The sequence below is a fragment of the Zootoca vivipara genome, chromosome 11 (assembly GCF_965207765.1).
Source record: "Zootoca vivipara chromosome 11, rZooViv2.hap1.1, whole genome shotgun sequence".
NCBI lineage: Eukaryota > Metazoa > Chordata > Lepidosauria > Squamata > Lacertidae > Zootoca > Zootoca vivipara.
In genome coordinates this window covers 19,547,518-19,564,883 of record NC_142594.1, presented here as the reverse complement: position 1 = coordinate 19,564,883, position 17,366 = coordinate 19,547,518, and the positions used below count along the sequence as shown (strand labels likewise).

Genomic DNA, 17,366 nt, shown 5'->3' with positions numbered 1-17,366 from the left:
AAGAACTTTTCAGCCCTATTGTTTTCCTTGAGAGCCATTTCTCAGAGCGTCTCATCAGGTTAATTATTCTGCTGGCAATGAGAACTTGACTGCATTGACCAAGGACTCTGTGCATTACCTTCAGGAACCATAAAAAAGCAACAGTATTTTAACCAAATGTGCAGGATTGATGATCAGCAAAAAACAAGAAAGAAAAGAAAAAAGAAATCTCCTGAAAATCCATGCATTTCAGTTCTTTGTTTGCAAAAGTATAGCTACTGGTTTTATATATACAGTATATTAATCTCTCCAGACTAATTCTTTGTTCCTCACTTTCTATATTCCATACTTCCTTTGGAGAAAATGAAATAAATTTTGAGTTGACAGTGCTTTTGGTTACCTGATTATTTAATCTTTTCAACACCAGTTTTAGGTCCTGATTTTCTAAGGGCTTAGGGCAGATAATAATAATATTTTAAAATTCTTTATAGTTTAGAGAGGTCTATTATGAAAAGAGATTCCCTCTGAGTTCTTAGACGTATATGTAAGTGCTATTTAGATCTGTGCAGACAATAAGCAGATTACTCTGAAAATATTCTTGGCTGCAAAATGTATTCTATATTTTGGAACTTTTGGACAGCCATGGATAGCAGGTTAATTGGAGGCCAAAAAGTCAGGATGCGTCTTCCTTGAGTTCATCAAAGCTGCCATAAATTATTTCTGCAATGGTCTTGAGCAAATCTCCCACCTGTCAGCTATAATTTCAGCAGCATCTTAAAAGAGAAAGAAAAACTAATTCAAAACTGTTTTGTGTATAGTGATTAAAGGAAATGACTTACCATAAGCAGTAAATCAATTCCATTTACGTTGAATAAGCCTACTTTTGTCTTCTCCAGTCACTGAAATGTCTGCTTTTTACACTTCCTCACTAAAGTGCATTGCTTTATGGTTTGTTTTTGTGCTTGAAGGGAGGTCATATTACATGTGCCATCTTCAGTATGTTTGAACCAATAAGTGGTGGAACTTGGGAGTTTACTGACCTTTGGACCCATGCTTCTGTTTTAACGGTGCAGTACTAATCGTAGAAAGTTTATTGTTGCATACTTGTGCTCCATCAGCGTCCTCAAGACAGCCACTAGGCTAAAATCTTTTCCATGATCTTTATCGTCACATACATCATATTCTGAGAATACTGACAGAAAGATTTTAATGGTTGGGAAGCTTTCCCGGGCTGATGCTAGTGGAATCTGAAGCATTCATCATTCTCTTCATTAGTGCTTCTGCGGTCACCAGAAATTCTTGTCAGCAGCTCTGGGTATGCATTTTGAATATATCCTTGAGGGCATGCACTTGTATATCTATCTAGGTTAAAATTCAAGTTATGAGTCCTTTTCCTTCCTCAGAAACAAATTACATTATTTAGGTGTAACTAACAAAGGCAGTAACTAAGGTGTAACTAAAGCTGCCAGTCTTTCAATTTGGAGTTATAATTCCAGTCCACAAATCTAGTACATCTGAATGTTTGCAAATTAAGCTGACTTTGGATCACTTCTGATATTACTTTCTCAAGATACAGGTACATGCAACACCTTCAGTTTTTTGCATGTGTGGCTTTTGTGTGTGTGGGGGGGAACAGATGCACAACTTGCCTCTGCTGTATTGTTGCATATAGATGTGCCCATCTGTCTCTTAGGGCTGGTTTCTCAGGTTTAGAAAATGCATGCTGTACAACCCTTCTGTGTTGCTGTTTAGTTCAAGGATAGTGTTGCATGGTTTGGTGGTCCTTCATGTCCAAATTCCCTGTCTGTGGAGACTTGGCACACCAAAGAGAGAGATTTGTGTCTAGTCTTCTTACCAATGTGCTCATTTTCATGTCTAGGGAGCTTATGACTCAAGAGGACTTCCCATCCACTTTCTGAAGGGGCAAAGTTCCAGCACATAAACAAGGGTCTAAACTATTGAGTGATGTTTTCCAGAGATCAGAGGGCAAGGTTGGTGTCTGGGCCAAGATTTCAATACAGGCATATTTGTACCCAGGCACCTTCGTGATTGCTTAGCATTTGCAGTTTTGCTGATTGCCTTGCTTGACTGCATTTCTTTGTAAAAGGGTAAAGGCAAAGGGCCCCTGACCATCAGGTCCAGTCGTGTCCGACTCTGGGGTTGCGGCACTCATCTCGCTCTATAGGCCGAGGGAGCAGGCGTTTGTCCGCAGACAGCTTCCGGGTCATGTGGCCAGCATGACAAAGCTGCTTCTGGCGAACCAGAGCAGCGCACGGAAACGCGGTTTACCTTCCCGCCGGAGCGGTCCCTATTTATCTACTTGCACTTTGACATGCTTTCAAACTGCTAGGTGGGCAGGACCTGGGACCGAGCAACGGGAGCTCACCCTGTTGCAGGGATTTGAACTGCCGACCTTCTGATCAGCAAGCCCTAGACTCTGTGGTTTAACCCACAGCGCCAACTGGGTCCCGCATTTCCATGTAGGGCTTTCTTAAACAGCAAAACAGGGTGGCTGTGCCATCTTTTTGTAAGAGGGAATTTGTGAGTATTATTGATGAGGAATTTATATTATAACATATAGGATTTATACTTTAGGAAAGTTATGTGACATCAGAGTGAATTAGGCATCAGTCTGGGAATTTCAAGGCAACAACTGTTTTGAGTCATGGAAGAAGATTTCATTGAAGCAGTATATGAGCTTATGGGACTGTTCCTCCTGGAGCTGGTTGGACTTAAGTAGATCCTGCTGGATCAGGCCAATGCCCACCTGCACAATATTTTATTTATAAAACACCTACAGTTACTGGATGCTGTTAAAAACAACAACAATTCCCAGCTCACATGTAACCAATATAATTGGAGTGGTAAGGGAGCAGGCATGAAGGGGGAAGGGGAGGCACTATGAATCAATAGTTTCTGAATTTTTTTAAGCATCATAAGAGTTTGCAGAAGAAAATGTTGTTCAGAATTAATAGTTTCCTATAAGCTTTTTGAAAGATAGATACTAAGAAGCAGCGGGTTCCAGATGTAGGGACAAAACTGAACAGCTGGTAAGTAATAGCACAAAGGAAAACAGAAGCCTTGCAGAAGATGAGCATGAGGAACTTCATATAGCATGGCTTGAAGTTGGCTTGTTTTTTAATAACCACAGTTACGGCAAAGCACAGTTTGCCTGGTGTTGAATGTCACAGCAAGCTGTGGTCAGTTTAAAATGGAAGGGGAAAGCTTCAGTTCTCACAGCTAAACAGGAAGAAAGAGAAAAGGGGAGGAGAAGTTTACATCCCCGTCTGACTATGGCTTGTCCACACCAGAGACAAAGCTAGGGGTTGACAAAACTGGCCCCTTCAGTACCAGATAGATTCTACTTTATGGTCAAAATAGGAATCAGAAATAAATGATGAGACTGCCTTTTCTTTACCTAGGTAGCTTTTCTTCTAAAAATGGTATTCAGCATGAATTAATGTTTTTAACTCACAAATGCCAGATGCAAAAAGCAGTTCCAAGCAAGCGAAAAATCGCATTTGGCCGTTTTCAACCCTTGGGCGATATAGCTTGAAGACTCACGCCCCCTTATAACTTTTGGAAATAGTCAATGTTAAAAGGGATTGTGCTGATAGTTTGCCCAATATATTAATATTCCAAGTGCTGCTGAAGCCTGTTGGTCAGTTTCCTTGGCTAATGAGGCTGCAGGTGATATTTTCTGCTGTTTTTTAAAAACCCATTTTGCATTGTAACCAGGGAACTGTGTGTTCTCTTTGGCAAACTAGCAGCAGGCTCTTTGGATAGCAACTGGAGAATCTTACGTGGAAACCTGTAGCTGACCTACTTCTAGGTTCCTTTTATTTAATTTCACTGTTACCGCTTCAGAGGAGGGCTGCCATACATTAGCAGAACTGGCACCCAGAATCACACTTTACCCAAAAGAGTAGAGCACAGCTGAGTTTTTACAATACAAATGCTTGGCAGGTATCTGATCTTTCTCTCTGCTGTAGGTTAGTGTTTCTATTCTCAATAATTTTAACAGGCACAGAAGTAGAAATTCTGTTCACATTTACCTGGAATAAGTTCCATTGAGCTCACTGGGGCTTACTTCTGTGTAGATGTGTATAATAATAATAATAATAATAATAATAATAATAATAATTTATTTATACCCTGCCCATCTGGCTGGGTTTCCCCAGCCACTGTGGGCAGCTCCCAACAGAATATTAAAAACATGATAAAATGTCAAACATTAAAAATTTCCCAATACAGTGTTGCCTTCAGATGTCTTCTAAAAATCAGATACAGTAGTTGTTTATTTCCTTGACATCTGATGGCAAGGTGTTCCACAGGGTAGGTGCCACTACCGAGAAGGTCCTCTGCCTGGTTTCCTGTCACCTCGCTTCTCGCAGTGAGGGAACCGCCAGAAGGCCCTCGGTGGCTGCAGAAACCCAGCCAGATGGGCAGGGTATATATAATAAAATTGTTGTTGTTGTTGTTGTTGTTGTTGTTGTTGTTGTTGACCAGATAGTGTTGTTTATTTCCCATCTTTCCATAACCTTAAAAAATTGAATCTCATCCCATTGGTCTAAATGGGAGAAAAATGAATACACCAGCCCAAGAGCAGGGTAACCTTCTCCCTTCCCACATTCTGGGGAAATGGCAAGGCTTTAGCTCCCATAGATCCACAGCTCCATTGATCCACACCTGACATGCCCCTGTTTCCCCCCCCCTCTTTGTTGTTGAAACATTGACAGCAGAGAATTATTCTGGGAGTTGACTTTCCTCTTTGAAGTCATAGCTCCCTCTCCACCCACAGAAAGAGCTCCACCAAATCCTACGAGACACCCTTCCAGGGACCATAGGATTGGTTCATCACCATTATCCTAATTTATAGGCAAGAGACATCTTCATTCTTATTTATGGGCATAGCCTCCGTAAGACATCTTCCATAGTCATTAAATAAAATACATTTAAAAGCGAGAAAAATGTGCATAGGAAAACAGCACAAAATTTTAAAACAGGTCAGTCTATTAAAAATATAAATGTATTAGGCAGCAAAATATAAGCCAGCAAAGCAAATTAGTAGTATTGGTTTAGATGCAGATTGACATGCTGATTTACTACATCAGTGAGAATAAGGACTAAGTTTTACTTGTTTGCAAAGAAATTCTTTAAGACAGTTGCAGTGTGCTATAAAGGCTGCCCATAGTGACTACCCAAAATATGGTCTGAAGCTCAACATCAAAAAAACCAAGATCATGGCCACTGGTCCCGTCACCTCCTGGCAAATAGAAGGGGAAGAAATGGAGGCAGTGAGAGATTTTACTTTCTTGGGCTCCTTGATCACTGCAGATGGTGACAGCAGTCACGAAATTAAAAGACGCCTGCTTCTTGGGAGAAAAGCAATGACAAACCTAGACAGCATCTTAAAAAGCAGAGACATCACCTTGCCTACAAAGGTCCGTATAGTTAAAGCTATGGTTTTCCCAGTAGTGATGTATGGAAGTGAGAGCTGGACCATAAAGAAGGCTGATCACCGAAGAATTGATGCTTTTGAATTATGGTGCTGGAGGAGACTCTTGAGAGTCCCATGGACTGCAAGAAGATCAAACCTATCCATTCTGAAGGAAATCAGCCCTGAGTGCTCACTGGAAGGACAGATCGTGAAGCTGAGGCTCCAATACTTTGGCCACCTCATGAGAAGAGAAGAAGAGAAGAATCCTTGGAAAAGACCCTGATGTTGGGAAAGATGGAGGGCACTAGGAGAAGGGGACGACAGAGGACAAGATGGTTGGACAGTGTTCTCGAAGCTACGAACATGAGTTTGACCAAACTGCGGGAGGCAGTGGAAGACAGGAGTGCCTGGCGTGCTCTGGTCCATGGGGTCACGAAGAGTCGGACACGACCAAACGACTAAACAACAACAATCCAAAATAAAACGATGCATTGTTTGAAAAGAAAAGAAACTCATTATTTTTAAGCCAATCACAATATCCCGAAGAAAACTGACATGGTTTTTGACATTCTGGGAAAGGCAAGCCTGATGTTTTGCACAGTAACAAGGGGAAAGACCAATTAAATTGATGGCAGTTTGTGACAGCAGGAGTTAATAGTGCTACAGGTTGGTACAGTGCTACTTCCAAGAAAAATGCAGTCTAGTGGTGGCAGACCCAAGTTTTTTCCAGGTAGTTGCTAGTTATTTTGACCCCAAACTGTCTGCTTAAACAGAGGATTCTCTGCTAGTGCTATATTTTAAGTGGCCAGTTGATACATAGGCAGATTTGTTGCAAATTTATTTTGGAATCTTTGTGTTTCAGCATTGTAAATGTGTAACTATCTTGTGTTTATTAGATAAAGCTCAAAGAAGGGGCTGCAATTCAAGACCCACTTACTCATGACTATGAGCCCATTGAACACTGTGAGACTTATTTACAAGTACACATGTGCAGAATCACATTGGGGATTAGCTTGGTGTGTTGTGGAGTCTTTTATAAGGTTTCTGGTAATTTGTGGAAGTAAGTAGAGAGGTTGTGCATGTTTGAATGTTCCCCTTTGACGGACAGGTTTTGCTTTTATTCACAGTGACTTATTCTATGAGGCCGCTCCAATCATAAAGTGATGGGGGGGAGGGATAATTAAGCAAACAAACAGGATTCTTCTCATGGGTCTTCATTCTCCTCTTTGTGGGACACGGGTGGCGCTGTGGTCTAAACCACCAAGCCTCTTGGGCTTGCTGATCGTAAGGTCAGCAGTTCGAATATGCATGATGGTGTGAGCTCCCAATGCTATGTCCCTCCTCCTGCCAATCTAGCAGTTTGAAAACACCAGTGTGAGTAGACAAATAGGTATTGCTAAGGCAGGAAGGTAAACGGCGTTTCTGTGCAATCTGGCATTCATCACAGTGTTCCATTGTGTCAGAAGCAGTTCAGTCATGCTGGTCACATGACCCGGAAAAGCTGTCTGTGGACAAACGCTGGTTCCCACGGCCTGAAAGCAAGATGAGTGCCGTAACCCCATAGTTGAATTTGACTAGTTTTAACCTTCCAGTGATCCTTTACCTTTACCTTTCATTCTCCTCTGAGTTTTGACTGTAAGAGAAGTGTGCAAGTTAGACTATTGAGGTGGCCATATTCCTTCCTAATCATTCTTTTTCCTAACAAAAAATCAGAAATCATAGGTGCTTCTCTCTGTGTCTCTATGCTTCATGGTAGAAGCAGTTGTGCTTTTTCTCTGGTGTTCCCTCAAGAGTTTTGGAACATCATCATGTTTGATCACTCCCTGGGGGAAGTTTGTATTCACAGCATGCAGCAGCAAGAAGCCCCACAAACTAGCCACCCCAGGATGTGGGTGGTTTGATGCCTTATTTTTTAATTTTAAAAAAACAGTTTTAAAGTAATGAAGCAGCTCACAATACTTGGACACCTAGTAAAGGGATTCTCCAGAGCGCAGATTCCAAAGTGGACTCGTGATAATATTTGTGTCATGATCCACCCAAATTGAATCAGGCGAGTTTGCTTTTGGAATTTTTCTAAGATGCCTTCCCCATTGCTATACATCCTTCAAATGTCCAAGCTAGTATTCTGTGATCATTGCACGAAAAGGAAAAGAAGACCTATTGGACCTTCTACTCTGTTACATGGTAGACCCAGCAACTAACAGTAGGATTACTGCACATTGGGTACTGCTGTTGTTTGTTTGCGTCTTGTTGGGCCTAGCCTTCTTGTGCCATATATAAGTGGATGCATGCAGCAACACGTAGACAGATTGTGATTTAAGAACGGGGGAGGACTTGTAAAATGTGAGCTATTTGTACGGTTGCCTGTAAATGCTACCGTCATCACCTATCCCAGCCTGGAAACACATTTACATTTTTATCTAACACTGGAACTCTTCCCAGAAATGGATAAACAAAACATGATGTGAAATCATCCCTCTACCTACAATTCATTTTGGATGAGATTTCCGAAAGGTCATAATATGAGTCCAGTAATCCCCTTGATTTAGAGAAGCATTTGTGCACCCACCTATCTTTTGTGCTTGTTGATTAATAACTGTACGTACTTTAATTACATTGCCATTTTGAAAAAAAAAACCATCTGAGAAATGGAGTGAAATAACTTTAAGGTCTGGATACAAACCATGAAGGAACACTGAGATTCAAGGAGGCCTCTCCTTCATTTAAAGTGGTACTCCCTCCCCTCTACCTTTGCAATTCAGGGTGTGCATGTCAGGTTTGCTTGCTGAGTTCCTGAAGAAAGAACACAGAGGACAAGGACAAGATGGGACAGTCCAAATGTGGTAGATGTGCTTAGCACCTTCTCTGCCTGACACCAAATGCTCTGGAAATCTGAACGTAGTGTGTTCAAGTCATTCAAGTTAGAACTCATCTATCTTCATTTCAAATGTTATATGCATGAAGTGGGGAGGGATCCACACAATTAAAAGGGTTGTGAGGCTGTGCTACTGGCTTCACCCTTGATGAGATACAAATTTCCCTGGTGCTGCCCATAGTGACTACCCATTAGTGTTGATGTCTGCAGGGGCGAAGATCTCTATGCATTTTTACAGGAACTGAAACCTGCTTATGGAGCTCTGTCCTAGCTGATATCACCCCCCACATTGACAAAGTTTAGGCATCACCTTAAAACATACCAGTTTTGCTAGGCTTGTGGTGCCTAGATGTATATTAGAACAGTGAGAGTTTTAGCACCAGCCACTGGATTTTAAAGGTTTTCATTAATCTGCTATAATTTTGACAATAATTTCATGATACCTGTGTTATTGTAAGGTTGTTGTTAGCTGGGCCCAAGCTTCGCCAGAAGGAAGGTGTGGAATGAAAATAATAAATGACATAATAATAATTCATTATAACCTGAGTGACCAGGGAAGTCTATGAGCCTAGACTTTCCTCTGCAGACATCCACAGTGAACACATGGGTGTCTGGTGCAGCAGCAGCAGCATGGCATCTCTGTACTGTTAACTAGTAATAATATTAATAATAAGTTATTATTTATATGCTGCCCATCTGACTGGGTTGCCCCAGCCACTCTGGGCAGCTTCCAACAACTTATAGCATCAAACACAGTAAAACACCAGATATTAAAAACTTCCCTGCCTTCAGATGTCTTCTAAAAATAAGATAGTTGACATCTGATGGGAGGCCATTCTACAGAGTGGGCGCCACTACCGAGAAGGCCCTCTGCCTGGTTCCCTGTAACCTCACTTCTCGCAATGAAGGAACCGCCAGAAGGCCACTTGGAGTTGGACCTCAGTGTCTGGGCTGAATGATGGGGGTGGAGACGTTCCTTCAGGTATACAGAGCCAAGGCCATTTAGGGCTTTGAAGGTCAGCACCAACACTTTGAATTGTGCTCAGAAATGTAATGTGATGCCAATGTGGTGTGGTTGCTAGATGCTGGACTAGGAACTGGAAAATCAGTCTTCAAATCCCACTCAGCCATGAAGCTCACTGAGTGTCCTTGGGGCAGTCATAGTCTCTTTGACTAACCTACCTCACAGGATAGTTGCAAGGCTAAAAAGGAGGTGGGCAGCGCCTTGTGCACCATCTTGAGCTCCCTAGAGGGAAAAGTGGAATATAAATGTATTGAAACCAAACACCCATGTGTACCCCCTTCCTACTTATAAAGTGAGGAGAGACATCTAAGGCCCTATCTGCACTGTGTATTTAAAGTTATACAACTTTATAGACAGTCATGGCTTCCTCAAAAGCATCCTGGGAAATGTAGTTCCTTAAGCATGCTGAGGGTTGTTAGGATATACTTACTCCCCTCACAGAAATGCAATTCCCAGAGTTCAGTGGGAAGATGGATTGAGAGTTAAACCTCTCTCTTTGAGAATTGTAGCTCTGTGGGGGTCAAAAGAGGTCCCCTAACAAATCTCAGCATGCTTAACTAGAGTTCCCAGGATTCTTTAGGGGAAGCCCAAATCATTCCAGAGACCAGTTCAAGGACATGATCTGTCATTTATTCAAGATGCCATCAAAGAATCTTGCAGCCAGTAGTTGGTTTCCTTCACTTCTAGTACTTTTATTACTCCAAATGTACTTTTACTACTCCAAAATGAACAATACAGTCTATTAGCTTATTTACAGACAGTTTTAATGAAAACCCAAGCCAATGGGGTCAGTACAAGGCAATAAATGTCAAGGAGTGCAGGAGAATATAGATGCAGTCTGTTCTGTTCCCTGGTCTCAAGGAACTGTTTGCTACACAATGACAACACTGACTTTCCCTTTAGTCATTGCTCTTAGTCCTCTGTGGTTTGATAGGCCAGCACATAGCTCTCAGGAGTCTTTGGTGCCTTCAGTTGTCCTTGATAGAGGGTCACATGCCCTGTCTTGCTCCCATAGAAGTTTACATCAAGGCCAGAATTCTCAGGGTTTTGTGTGTGCATACTCTGTTCTTAATGTATTTCACACTTGATCGAACTATCATATGTAGTTAATAATGAGCTTTCAAAAAGTATGAGGCATAGACAGGAATAGAGGCAAAGCTATTCTGGGGCAAGATGAACACTATTTCTGTAATATTTGCTTTCTAACTGTCATGTAGTACAGCTTGTTAACAAATTACGCATGTTTTGTTAGACAGTAAGAACTCAACTATGTATCCTGATTTACAACAAGAAAATGTACTCTCTGGTCATTTAAACTATTATGAGATGTTTTATCACAAATCTACTGCCTAGTGTTTCAAATAGAAGAACTTCGTTCAGTTTGTAAAAGAATTATTGTAAGGAGCTTTCGCAAACAGACAGAGTAATTGTAAAGAGCAGTGTTTTTAAACTCTAAACCTTTCTGTCTTTCTATCTGTCACTTTGTGCTTAAAACAGCAAATTCAAGCTTTATGCCAGGTCAGAAATAGAAACCCCATGCTGAAAATCCCACAAAGATTTGTTCGAAATGGGTCAGAATACCAAATTACGCTTCCATTGTGTGATACTCGGAATTTTAAACTTCAAAACACAAAAAGGGAGCTACTCAGAAGAATCAAATTGCTCCCTAACAATGGCTCATGTTCTCAAAAGACCCCTTCATTTTTTTCATTTTTGCTTTCCTTTGCAATACCACCAACCACCTTAGCATTTAAGAACAGACATAGAGAGAGAAAAATAATTACTTGTAGCAAAATTACTTTAAAAAAAACCCACACAACTTCAGTGCAATGATGGGAGACTGTCTAGGAACTGCATGCATGCTGCTATGGGTTTCATGATGAAAGAAAGGTGGGTTGTTAATGTACAAAAATAAATAAATGCAGTATGGCCTAAGGGGCTGAGCTCTAGTCAGGTCATGCACAAGAAGATGCATACCCTCCAAGTGTCCCGATTTTCCAGGGAAAGTCTCAGAATTACAAAAACCATCCTGGCTTCTGATTTGATCCAAGAATGTCCCTATTTCCCCTGCCAAGCTCGGGGAGGAGGATGAACTGGTGCTTACACTGAGCCTTGGTGGCAGTGGCTACGAGTGAGCATCCTATTGTCTCTCCATGGCTGCTGCTGCCCTGGAAAGAATTGTGCTGTATTCCATTGCTGTAGTGGTGGTGGCGCCCGCCCTTCCACTGGTAGAAAATGCTCTGTGGGGGGGGGCTTGAGGGGGCAAAATAGGGGGGGAAGGAGTCAACGAGGGCCAGTTGTCAGGGAATGATAACTCCAGTGGGGCCAGCCACAGAAACACAGAAGCCAAATGTCTCTATTTTCATCTGAGTAATGTTGGAGGGTATGGAAGATTGGGGGGGGGGATGATCTGGTAAGATAGATGCAGGCCACATGTCAAATAACAACTCACCCCCCCCCCAAAATGCCTTCTGGGTTTGAAAGTGTTTCAGTTTTGGATGCTCTTCCATGTAGACCCAAGCCCTGCAGGTGGAATAAGAGCAGGGAGAAAGGTTCCATGCCAGGCATAGGCAACCTTGGCTCGCCAGATGTTTTGGAACCACAACTCCCATGATCCCTAGCTAACAGGGCCAGTGGTCATGGATGGGAGTTGTAGTTCCAAAACATCTGGAGAGCCGAGGTTGCCTATGCCTGTTCTATGCCAACTCTTTGGTTTCTGTGCTGTCTAGTTTTTGATCACAGTCAAGAATTTGACCATCTGCCTGCAGTCTGAAGTGCTACCATCCATTCTATGAGCAGAACACTTGGAACACTTCCACTGGAGAGGTGGGTTTTGATATGGAATTTCAAGGAAAAGTGGGACGTACATGCATTTACCATTTTGGTAGTCAACCTGGAACATCCTACAACAGTACAGAGACTCGTCTCATGAGCCAAGGCAGTAGAATTGTGTTTGTTTTTTTAAAAAATGTGTCATCTTCATAGTAGAAATAATTCATGTGTCCATAGTTATTATATCAGACTGCAGGTGATTGGTAAGATATTTGAAAGTGGATGCACTTAACTGTTTTCAGAATCAAGTAGCAAACATCCTATCTCCTGGATTCAAGGTATTATGAAGCAGCAGAATGGTGGCTCCGTAGAGTTTGATCACGGGCTATGTTTCTTTGACTTCAGGTTGGCTTCATGAACTAGGAAAACGTTTGGAGTCTCCCTACCTTGGCAATAATACATCAGGAGGCCCATCCCTCAGAAGTGCCTATATTGCTGCCCTGTATTTCACCCTCAGCAGCCTCACCAGTGTTGGGTTTGGTAACGTCTCAGCCAACACCGATGCTGAAAAGATTTTTTCCATTTGCACAATGCTGATAGGGGGTAAGTAAACGTATTAAATGCAGAAAGTAGAATCTGGGGGTGAGAATGCAGTAGTTCACAACTATGGTGCATGCAACAGCACCGTGAAGTGTTAATAATTTTAGGAGCGGCCATGTGCCTTCCAGAGCCAGAATAGGAAGAAGAACCCTTACCAGTTATTACTAGTGATAGGACTGGTTGAAGTCATTTTACATTAAGATATTGAAATTCCATTTGTAAATAGCAGTGTCTGTTCTTATTAGAGGTCTGGGAACACCTCTAATTTTCTTTTAAATTAACAACATTGGCCTGGGGGTGAAGGAATATTTTCAGTTCATACTTCAGTATAAATTAAACCAAATTCTAAATAGTAAACTAATCAATGGTGCCTTTTTAAAGCAAAGTTGAGGTTCATCGGAAAAATTATCAAAAAACACATTTTGTTGTGTATTAGGCTGTAAGATTGACAACATTGCAGCTTAACTAATTAAGCCATGCAAATTTCACACCACACAGCTGTGATTGTTGTAGTTATTGTCGAGTGGAGCATTAATATTCATCGTGCAGCACAGAACTTTAGACTCCATCCTTAAAAAGCAAGAGTTTGGGGCATGCTACAGATAAACAAGTAGTTGTTGTTGTTACTATTATTAAGTAAATTTCTATACTGCCCTTTATCCGAAGATCACAGGGCAGTTTACAATACAAAAATACATGTGATAATAACAAACAAAAACAACACACACACACACACACACAGAGAGAGAGAGAGAGAGAGAGAGAGAGTTTAATTGCTCATAAATTGTTTAATTGGCCAAAAGGCCTCGTGGAAAAGGAAAGATTTTGCCTGGTGCCTATAAATATATAACAAAGGTACCAAGTGAGCCTCTCTGGGGAGAGCATTCCACAAGTGGGGAGCCACTGCAGAAAAGGCCCATTCTCATGTTGCCACCCTCAAGATCTCTTGTGGAGCAGGCACCCAAAGAAGAATCTCAGATAATGATCCCAGGGTCGAGGACTGTTCATATGAGAGGCAAGGCAGTCCTTGAGGTATTATGGTCCTGAGCTGTTAAGACTTGATAGGTCAAAAGGAGCACTTTGAATTGGACCCAGAAACTAATTGGCAGCCAGTGCAGTCTGACCAGCATTGACGTCATATTCTAAAACCATCTTGCCACAGTGAGCAGCCTGACCACTGAATTCTGCACCAGCTGAAGTTTCCAAACCATCTTCAGAGGCAGCCCCACATATAACATACTACAATAATCTAATCTAGAGGTTATCAAAGCATAGACAGAAGTTAGGCTATCCCTGTCCAGACAGAAATGCAGATATGCCCACCAGCCAAAGCTGATGGAAGGCACTCTCAACAGAGGTGATCACACAGGGTTACCAAAGCAGTTTCTGTGCCAAAACCAGGCCTAAACCCTGATTGAAATGGATCTAGAAAATCAGTTTCCTCCAAGAGTGCCTGAACTTGGTCCATGACCACCTGCTCAAGAACCTTGCCCAAGAAGGGGAGATTGGCAACAGGCCGATAATTACTGAGATTTTCCAAATTCAGGGAGGATTTATTGAGGAGTGGAATTATTACTACCTCTTTCAAGCAGGCAAGGACCACCCCCTCTCACAAGGAGGCAATCACCTCCCTAGCCCAGCTAGCTGTCTCCTCCCTGCTAGTTTTTATCAGTCAATAGACACAAGAGAGAAGAGTGCAAGGTGCAGAACAATACAAGCACCGTGTCTACATCCTCAAGCCTTACTAACTGAAACTCACCCAACACAACATCCCTAATACTGGTGGGTCATTGCCTTCTTCCCAGCAGCTATACCCTTAAATTACATGACTTTTGTTCAAATCTTGCTTTGGACCCACTCTGCATGGCTGTGATCTTTAGTTCAGCAGTGCTCATGTCTCCACTGTGAGTAAAAGGAGAACCCAGCAACCTAGAGCAGTGTTTCCCAACCAGTGTGCCTCCAGATGTTTTGGGACTACAACTCCCATCATCCCTAGCTAGCAAGACCAGTGGTCAGGAGTTGTAGTCCCAAAGTGATGGGAGTTGTAGTCCCAAAACATCTGGAGGCACACTGGTTGGGAAACACTGACCTAGAGCTTGCTGAATACAATATAGATATACAAAAAGAAAAAACAAACAAACCTGAGTTAGCACTGGAAAAGAAAGTTAGTGCTATCAAATATCACACTGAATTAATCTACTAATAACCTATTATTTAAAGCCGCTTGTGATATTGAACTGATTGTCCTAGATTTGGTGCTGAATGTTGTATCATTACCTAATGTTCACTCCAGACCTAGCCTGCATGGCTGTTCTCTGTTATAACTTCCTCATTAAGAAGAAATTGTAAAGCTGACAGTCTGAGATATTCTCAACACTAAGGAAAATATTAATGCAAAAGGGAGGGGGGCTCGGGAATGAGGAAAAACAGTCTTCCTCCCAGCTGTATTAATATCCCTGTTCTGTTTTGAAAACAAATAGCTGTGATTATAATCAGCTGTAAGAGGAGCAGTGTCTTATTAATTAGATGAGTAAACTTTATGTGATTTACTCTCATAATTAGCTAAGCAAAACCTATAATAATTTCAATGTAAGGGAAGGGAGCAGAATGGAACTGGTCACTGGGGATGTAGTTAGGAAATATTCAAGAAGAAATCCAAGTTACTCTCAGGTATAGTTTTCTGACTGGATCTCAATGGCAAAACTCACATTAATTCTAATAGGTTGAGATTACTGTTTAAAATGCCATGGAGTGCAGTTTACTAAATTAGAAATAACCTTAATTCTTTTTGCTATGGATAAGGAACACATATTATGCTGTTTAAAATGTTGAGGTTTTATATTTTTTTAAAAAACAGTAACAATATTCTAGGAACATAAAATATATTCTTTCATTATTATCTGGGTCAGGAATGTAATGTAGAAGCAAGAAACAATTTTCATTTGTTCAGGGTTAGGGAAGTAGTGGCAGCATATGCCAGGAAAGAGAAAGATAATTTGGAAAATATAAGATTTGGAAAAAATATAAGCTCTTCAGTGTATTCACTCAGCAGATCTGGCGGTTCAGGTTGTGCTGCCCAACATTTCCAAGTGGGAACTGTGCAACATGCAGAAGTACCAGCATAAAGGCAAACTGAAAGTTTTATTACAGGTTCAAATTATAGGTCGGCTGAGCAAATGTATACGTAGCATATAGTAGATTTTAATTCTCCGGCCGTTATTTTCATTTTGCTCTCTTCTGAGACAAATTTGCAAGATGCATTCTGCATATACTGACTTCCCAGTGTTTTAATAATATTCATGAATGTCCTCTGGTTTTTAATATGTTTTAAACTGAAATATCACAAAAGAATTTATGAATCTCTACATTTTCCAAACTACCTTCTCAGCAGAGCAGAGCAGAGCAGAGCAGAGCGAGTCATTGATTCTCACTATCAAACTTATTTTATTCATTCCAGATCATTTGCTGTTCGCCTTTTATTATGTTGCCATCATTAATGAGCAAGTTCTTTCTTTCCTGTAACTCCAGCATCAGTTTTGGTGACAGTAGGGTCTCTTTTCTGCTTCAGTATGCTTTCTCTCTTTTACAGCTTTGATGCATGCCTTGGTGTTTGGTAATGTGACGGCTATTATTCAACGGATGTACTCCAGATGGTCCCTTTATCACACAAGAACCAAGGACCTGAAGGATTTCATAAGGGTCCATCACCTACCACAGCAGTTAAAGCAAAGGATGCTTGAATATTTCCAAACCACCTGGTCTGTCAATAACGGAATAGATTCCAATGAGGTAATCAGGGTCTTTCTAGCTATAAATTCTTAAATCTGATGTCAACAATGTTGGTGGTGTTTTATTTTGCCATTTGGTGATATTGTATTTCTGGAACAATCTTACTTGTATGCATAGGGTGGTATCCAACATCCTCTGACAGCTAGTGAGAGGGTTAGGTGACGGATGAGTTTTAAGGTTGCACAACAGAGGAATTCAGCACAACAATTGTGTTAGCAGAAACTCACAGTGGGACAGATTGAGCAACCAATTGCGTGAACCAGGTGCCTCCCGCAACCTGTGACCATCTCCCCGATAAACATGCAAGACAGCAATATTTCGGGTCAACTTAGGCCACAACTTCATTGATTATGGATGTAGAAGTTTGGCATAGGCGATGGGTATAACCATTGAACCACCAGCTCGCCTGCTGGGGTATACCTGTTAAGGTATCAACCTGGCGCGAAGGGGGCCTATGACACGCGTCAAGTAGGCACCCCTTGTAGGGTTGCTGCTCTGAGGAGTTCTATGGCCCTAGCCCCTGCCTGGGCATCTGGACAGAAGTGACTCCTTCTGGATCCCTTTAACAGGATATCTCTGAATACATAAACTTGTGAATGCAAAGCTAACTTTGTAGCTCCATGATCCAGCCGAGAGCAGCCATTGAGGGGTTTTCCCAGACCAACTGACCACCAAATGTGCCTCACACTGGCCTGGGAACTGAATAGTACCCTGCCCAATAATTGGCCTATCATGGGCAGGCTAATCAGCTGGCTCCACCCCAGGGGCAGGGCAGAATGGCCTGCAGGCTCCACTCCAATCCACCTGCTGCTTCCCGGCTAGATCATGGAAGTTGCTTGAGGCACCTACCACAAAAGCACCCAACCATTGAAGGTAAGTACACCTGT

At 41.8% G+C, this 17,366-nt stretch overlaps 1 protein-coding gene across 1 annotated transcript in view; it reads left to right on the top strand.

Annotated features, from left to right (window-relative positions):
* Window positions 1-17,366, top strand: part of KCNH8 (potassium voltage-gated channel subfamily H member 8) — a 159,237-nt gene that overhangs the window by 103,817 nt on the left and 38,054 nt on the right. The window contains exons 8-9 of the mRNA XM_060280535.2: window positions 12,496-12,693; window positions 16,280-16,479. Of these exons, the coding sequence (XP_060136518.2) occupies window positions 12,496-12,693; window positions 16,280-16,479 (398 nt within the window). The remainder of the gene's footprint in view (window positions 1-12,495; window positions 12,694-16,279; window positions 16,480-17,366) is intronic.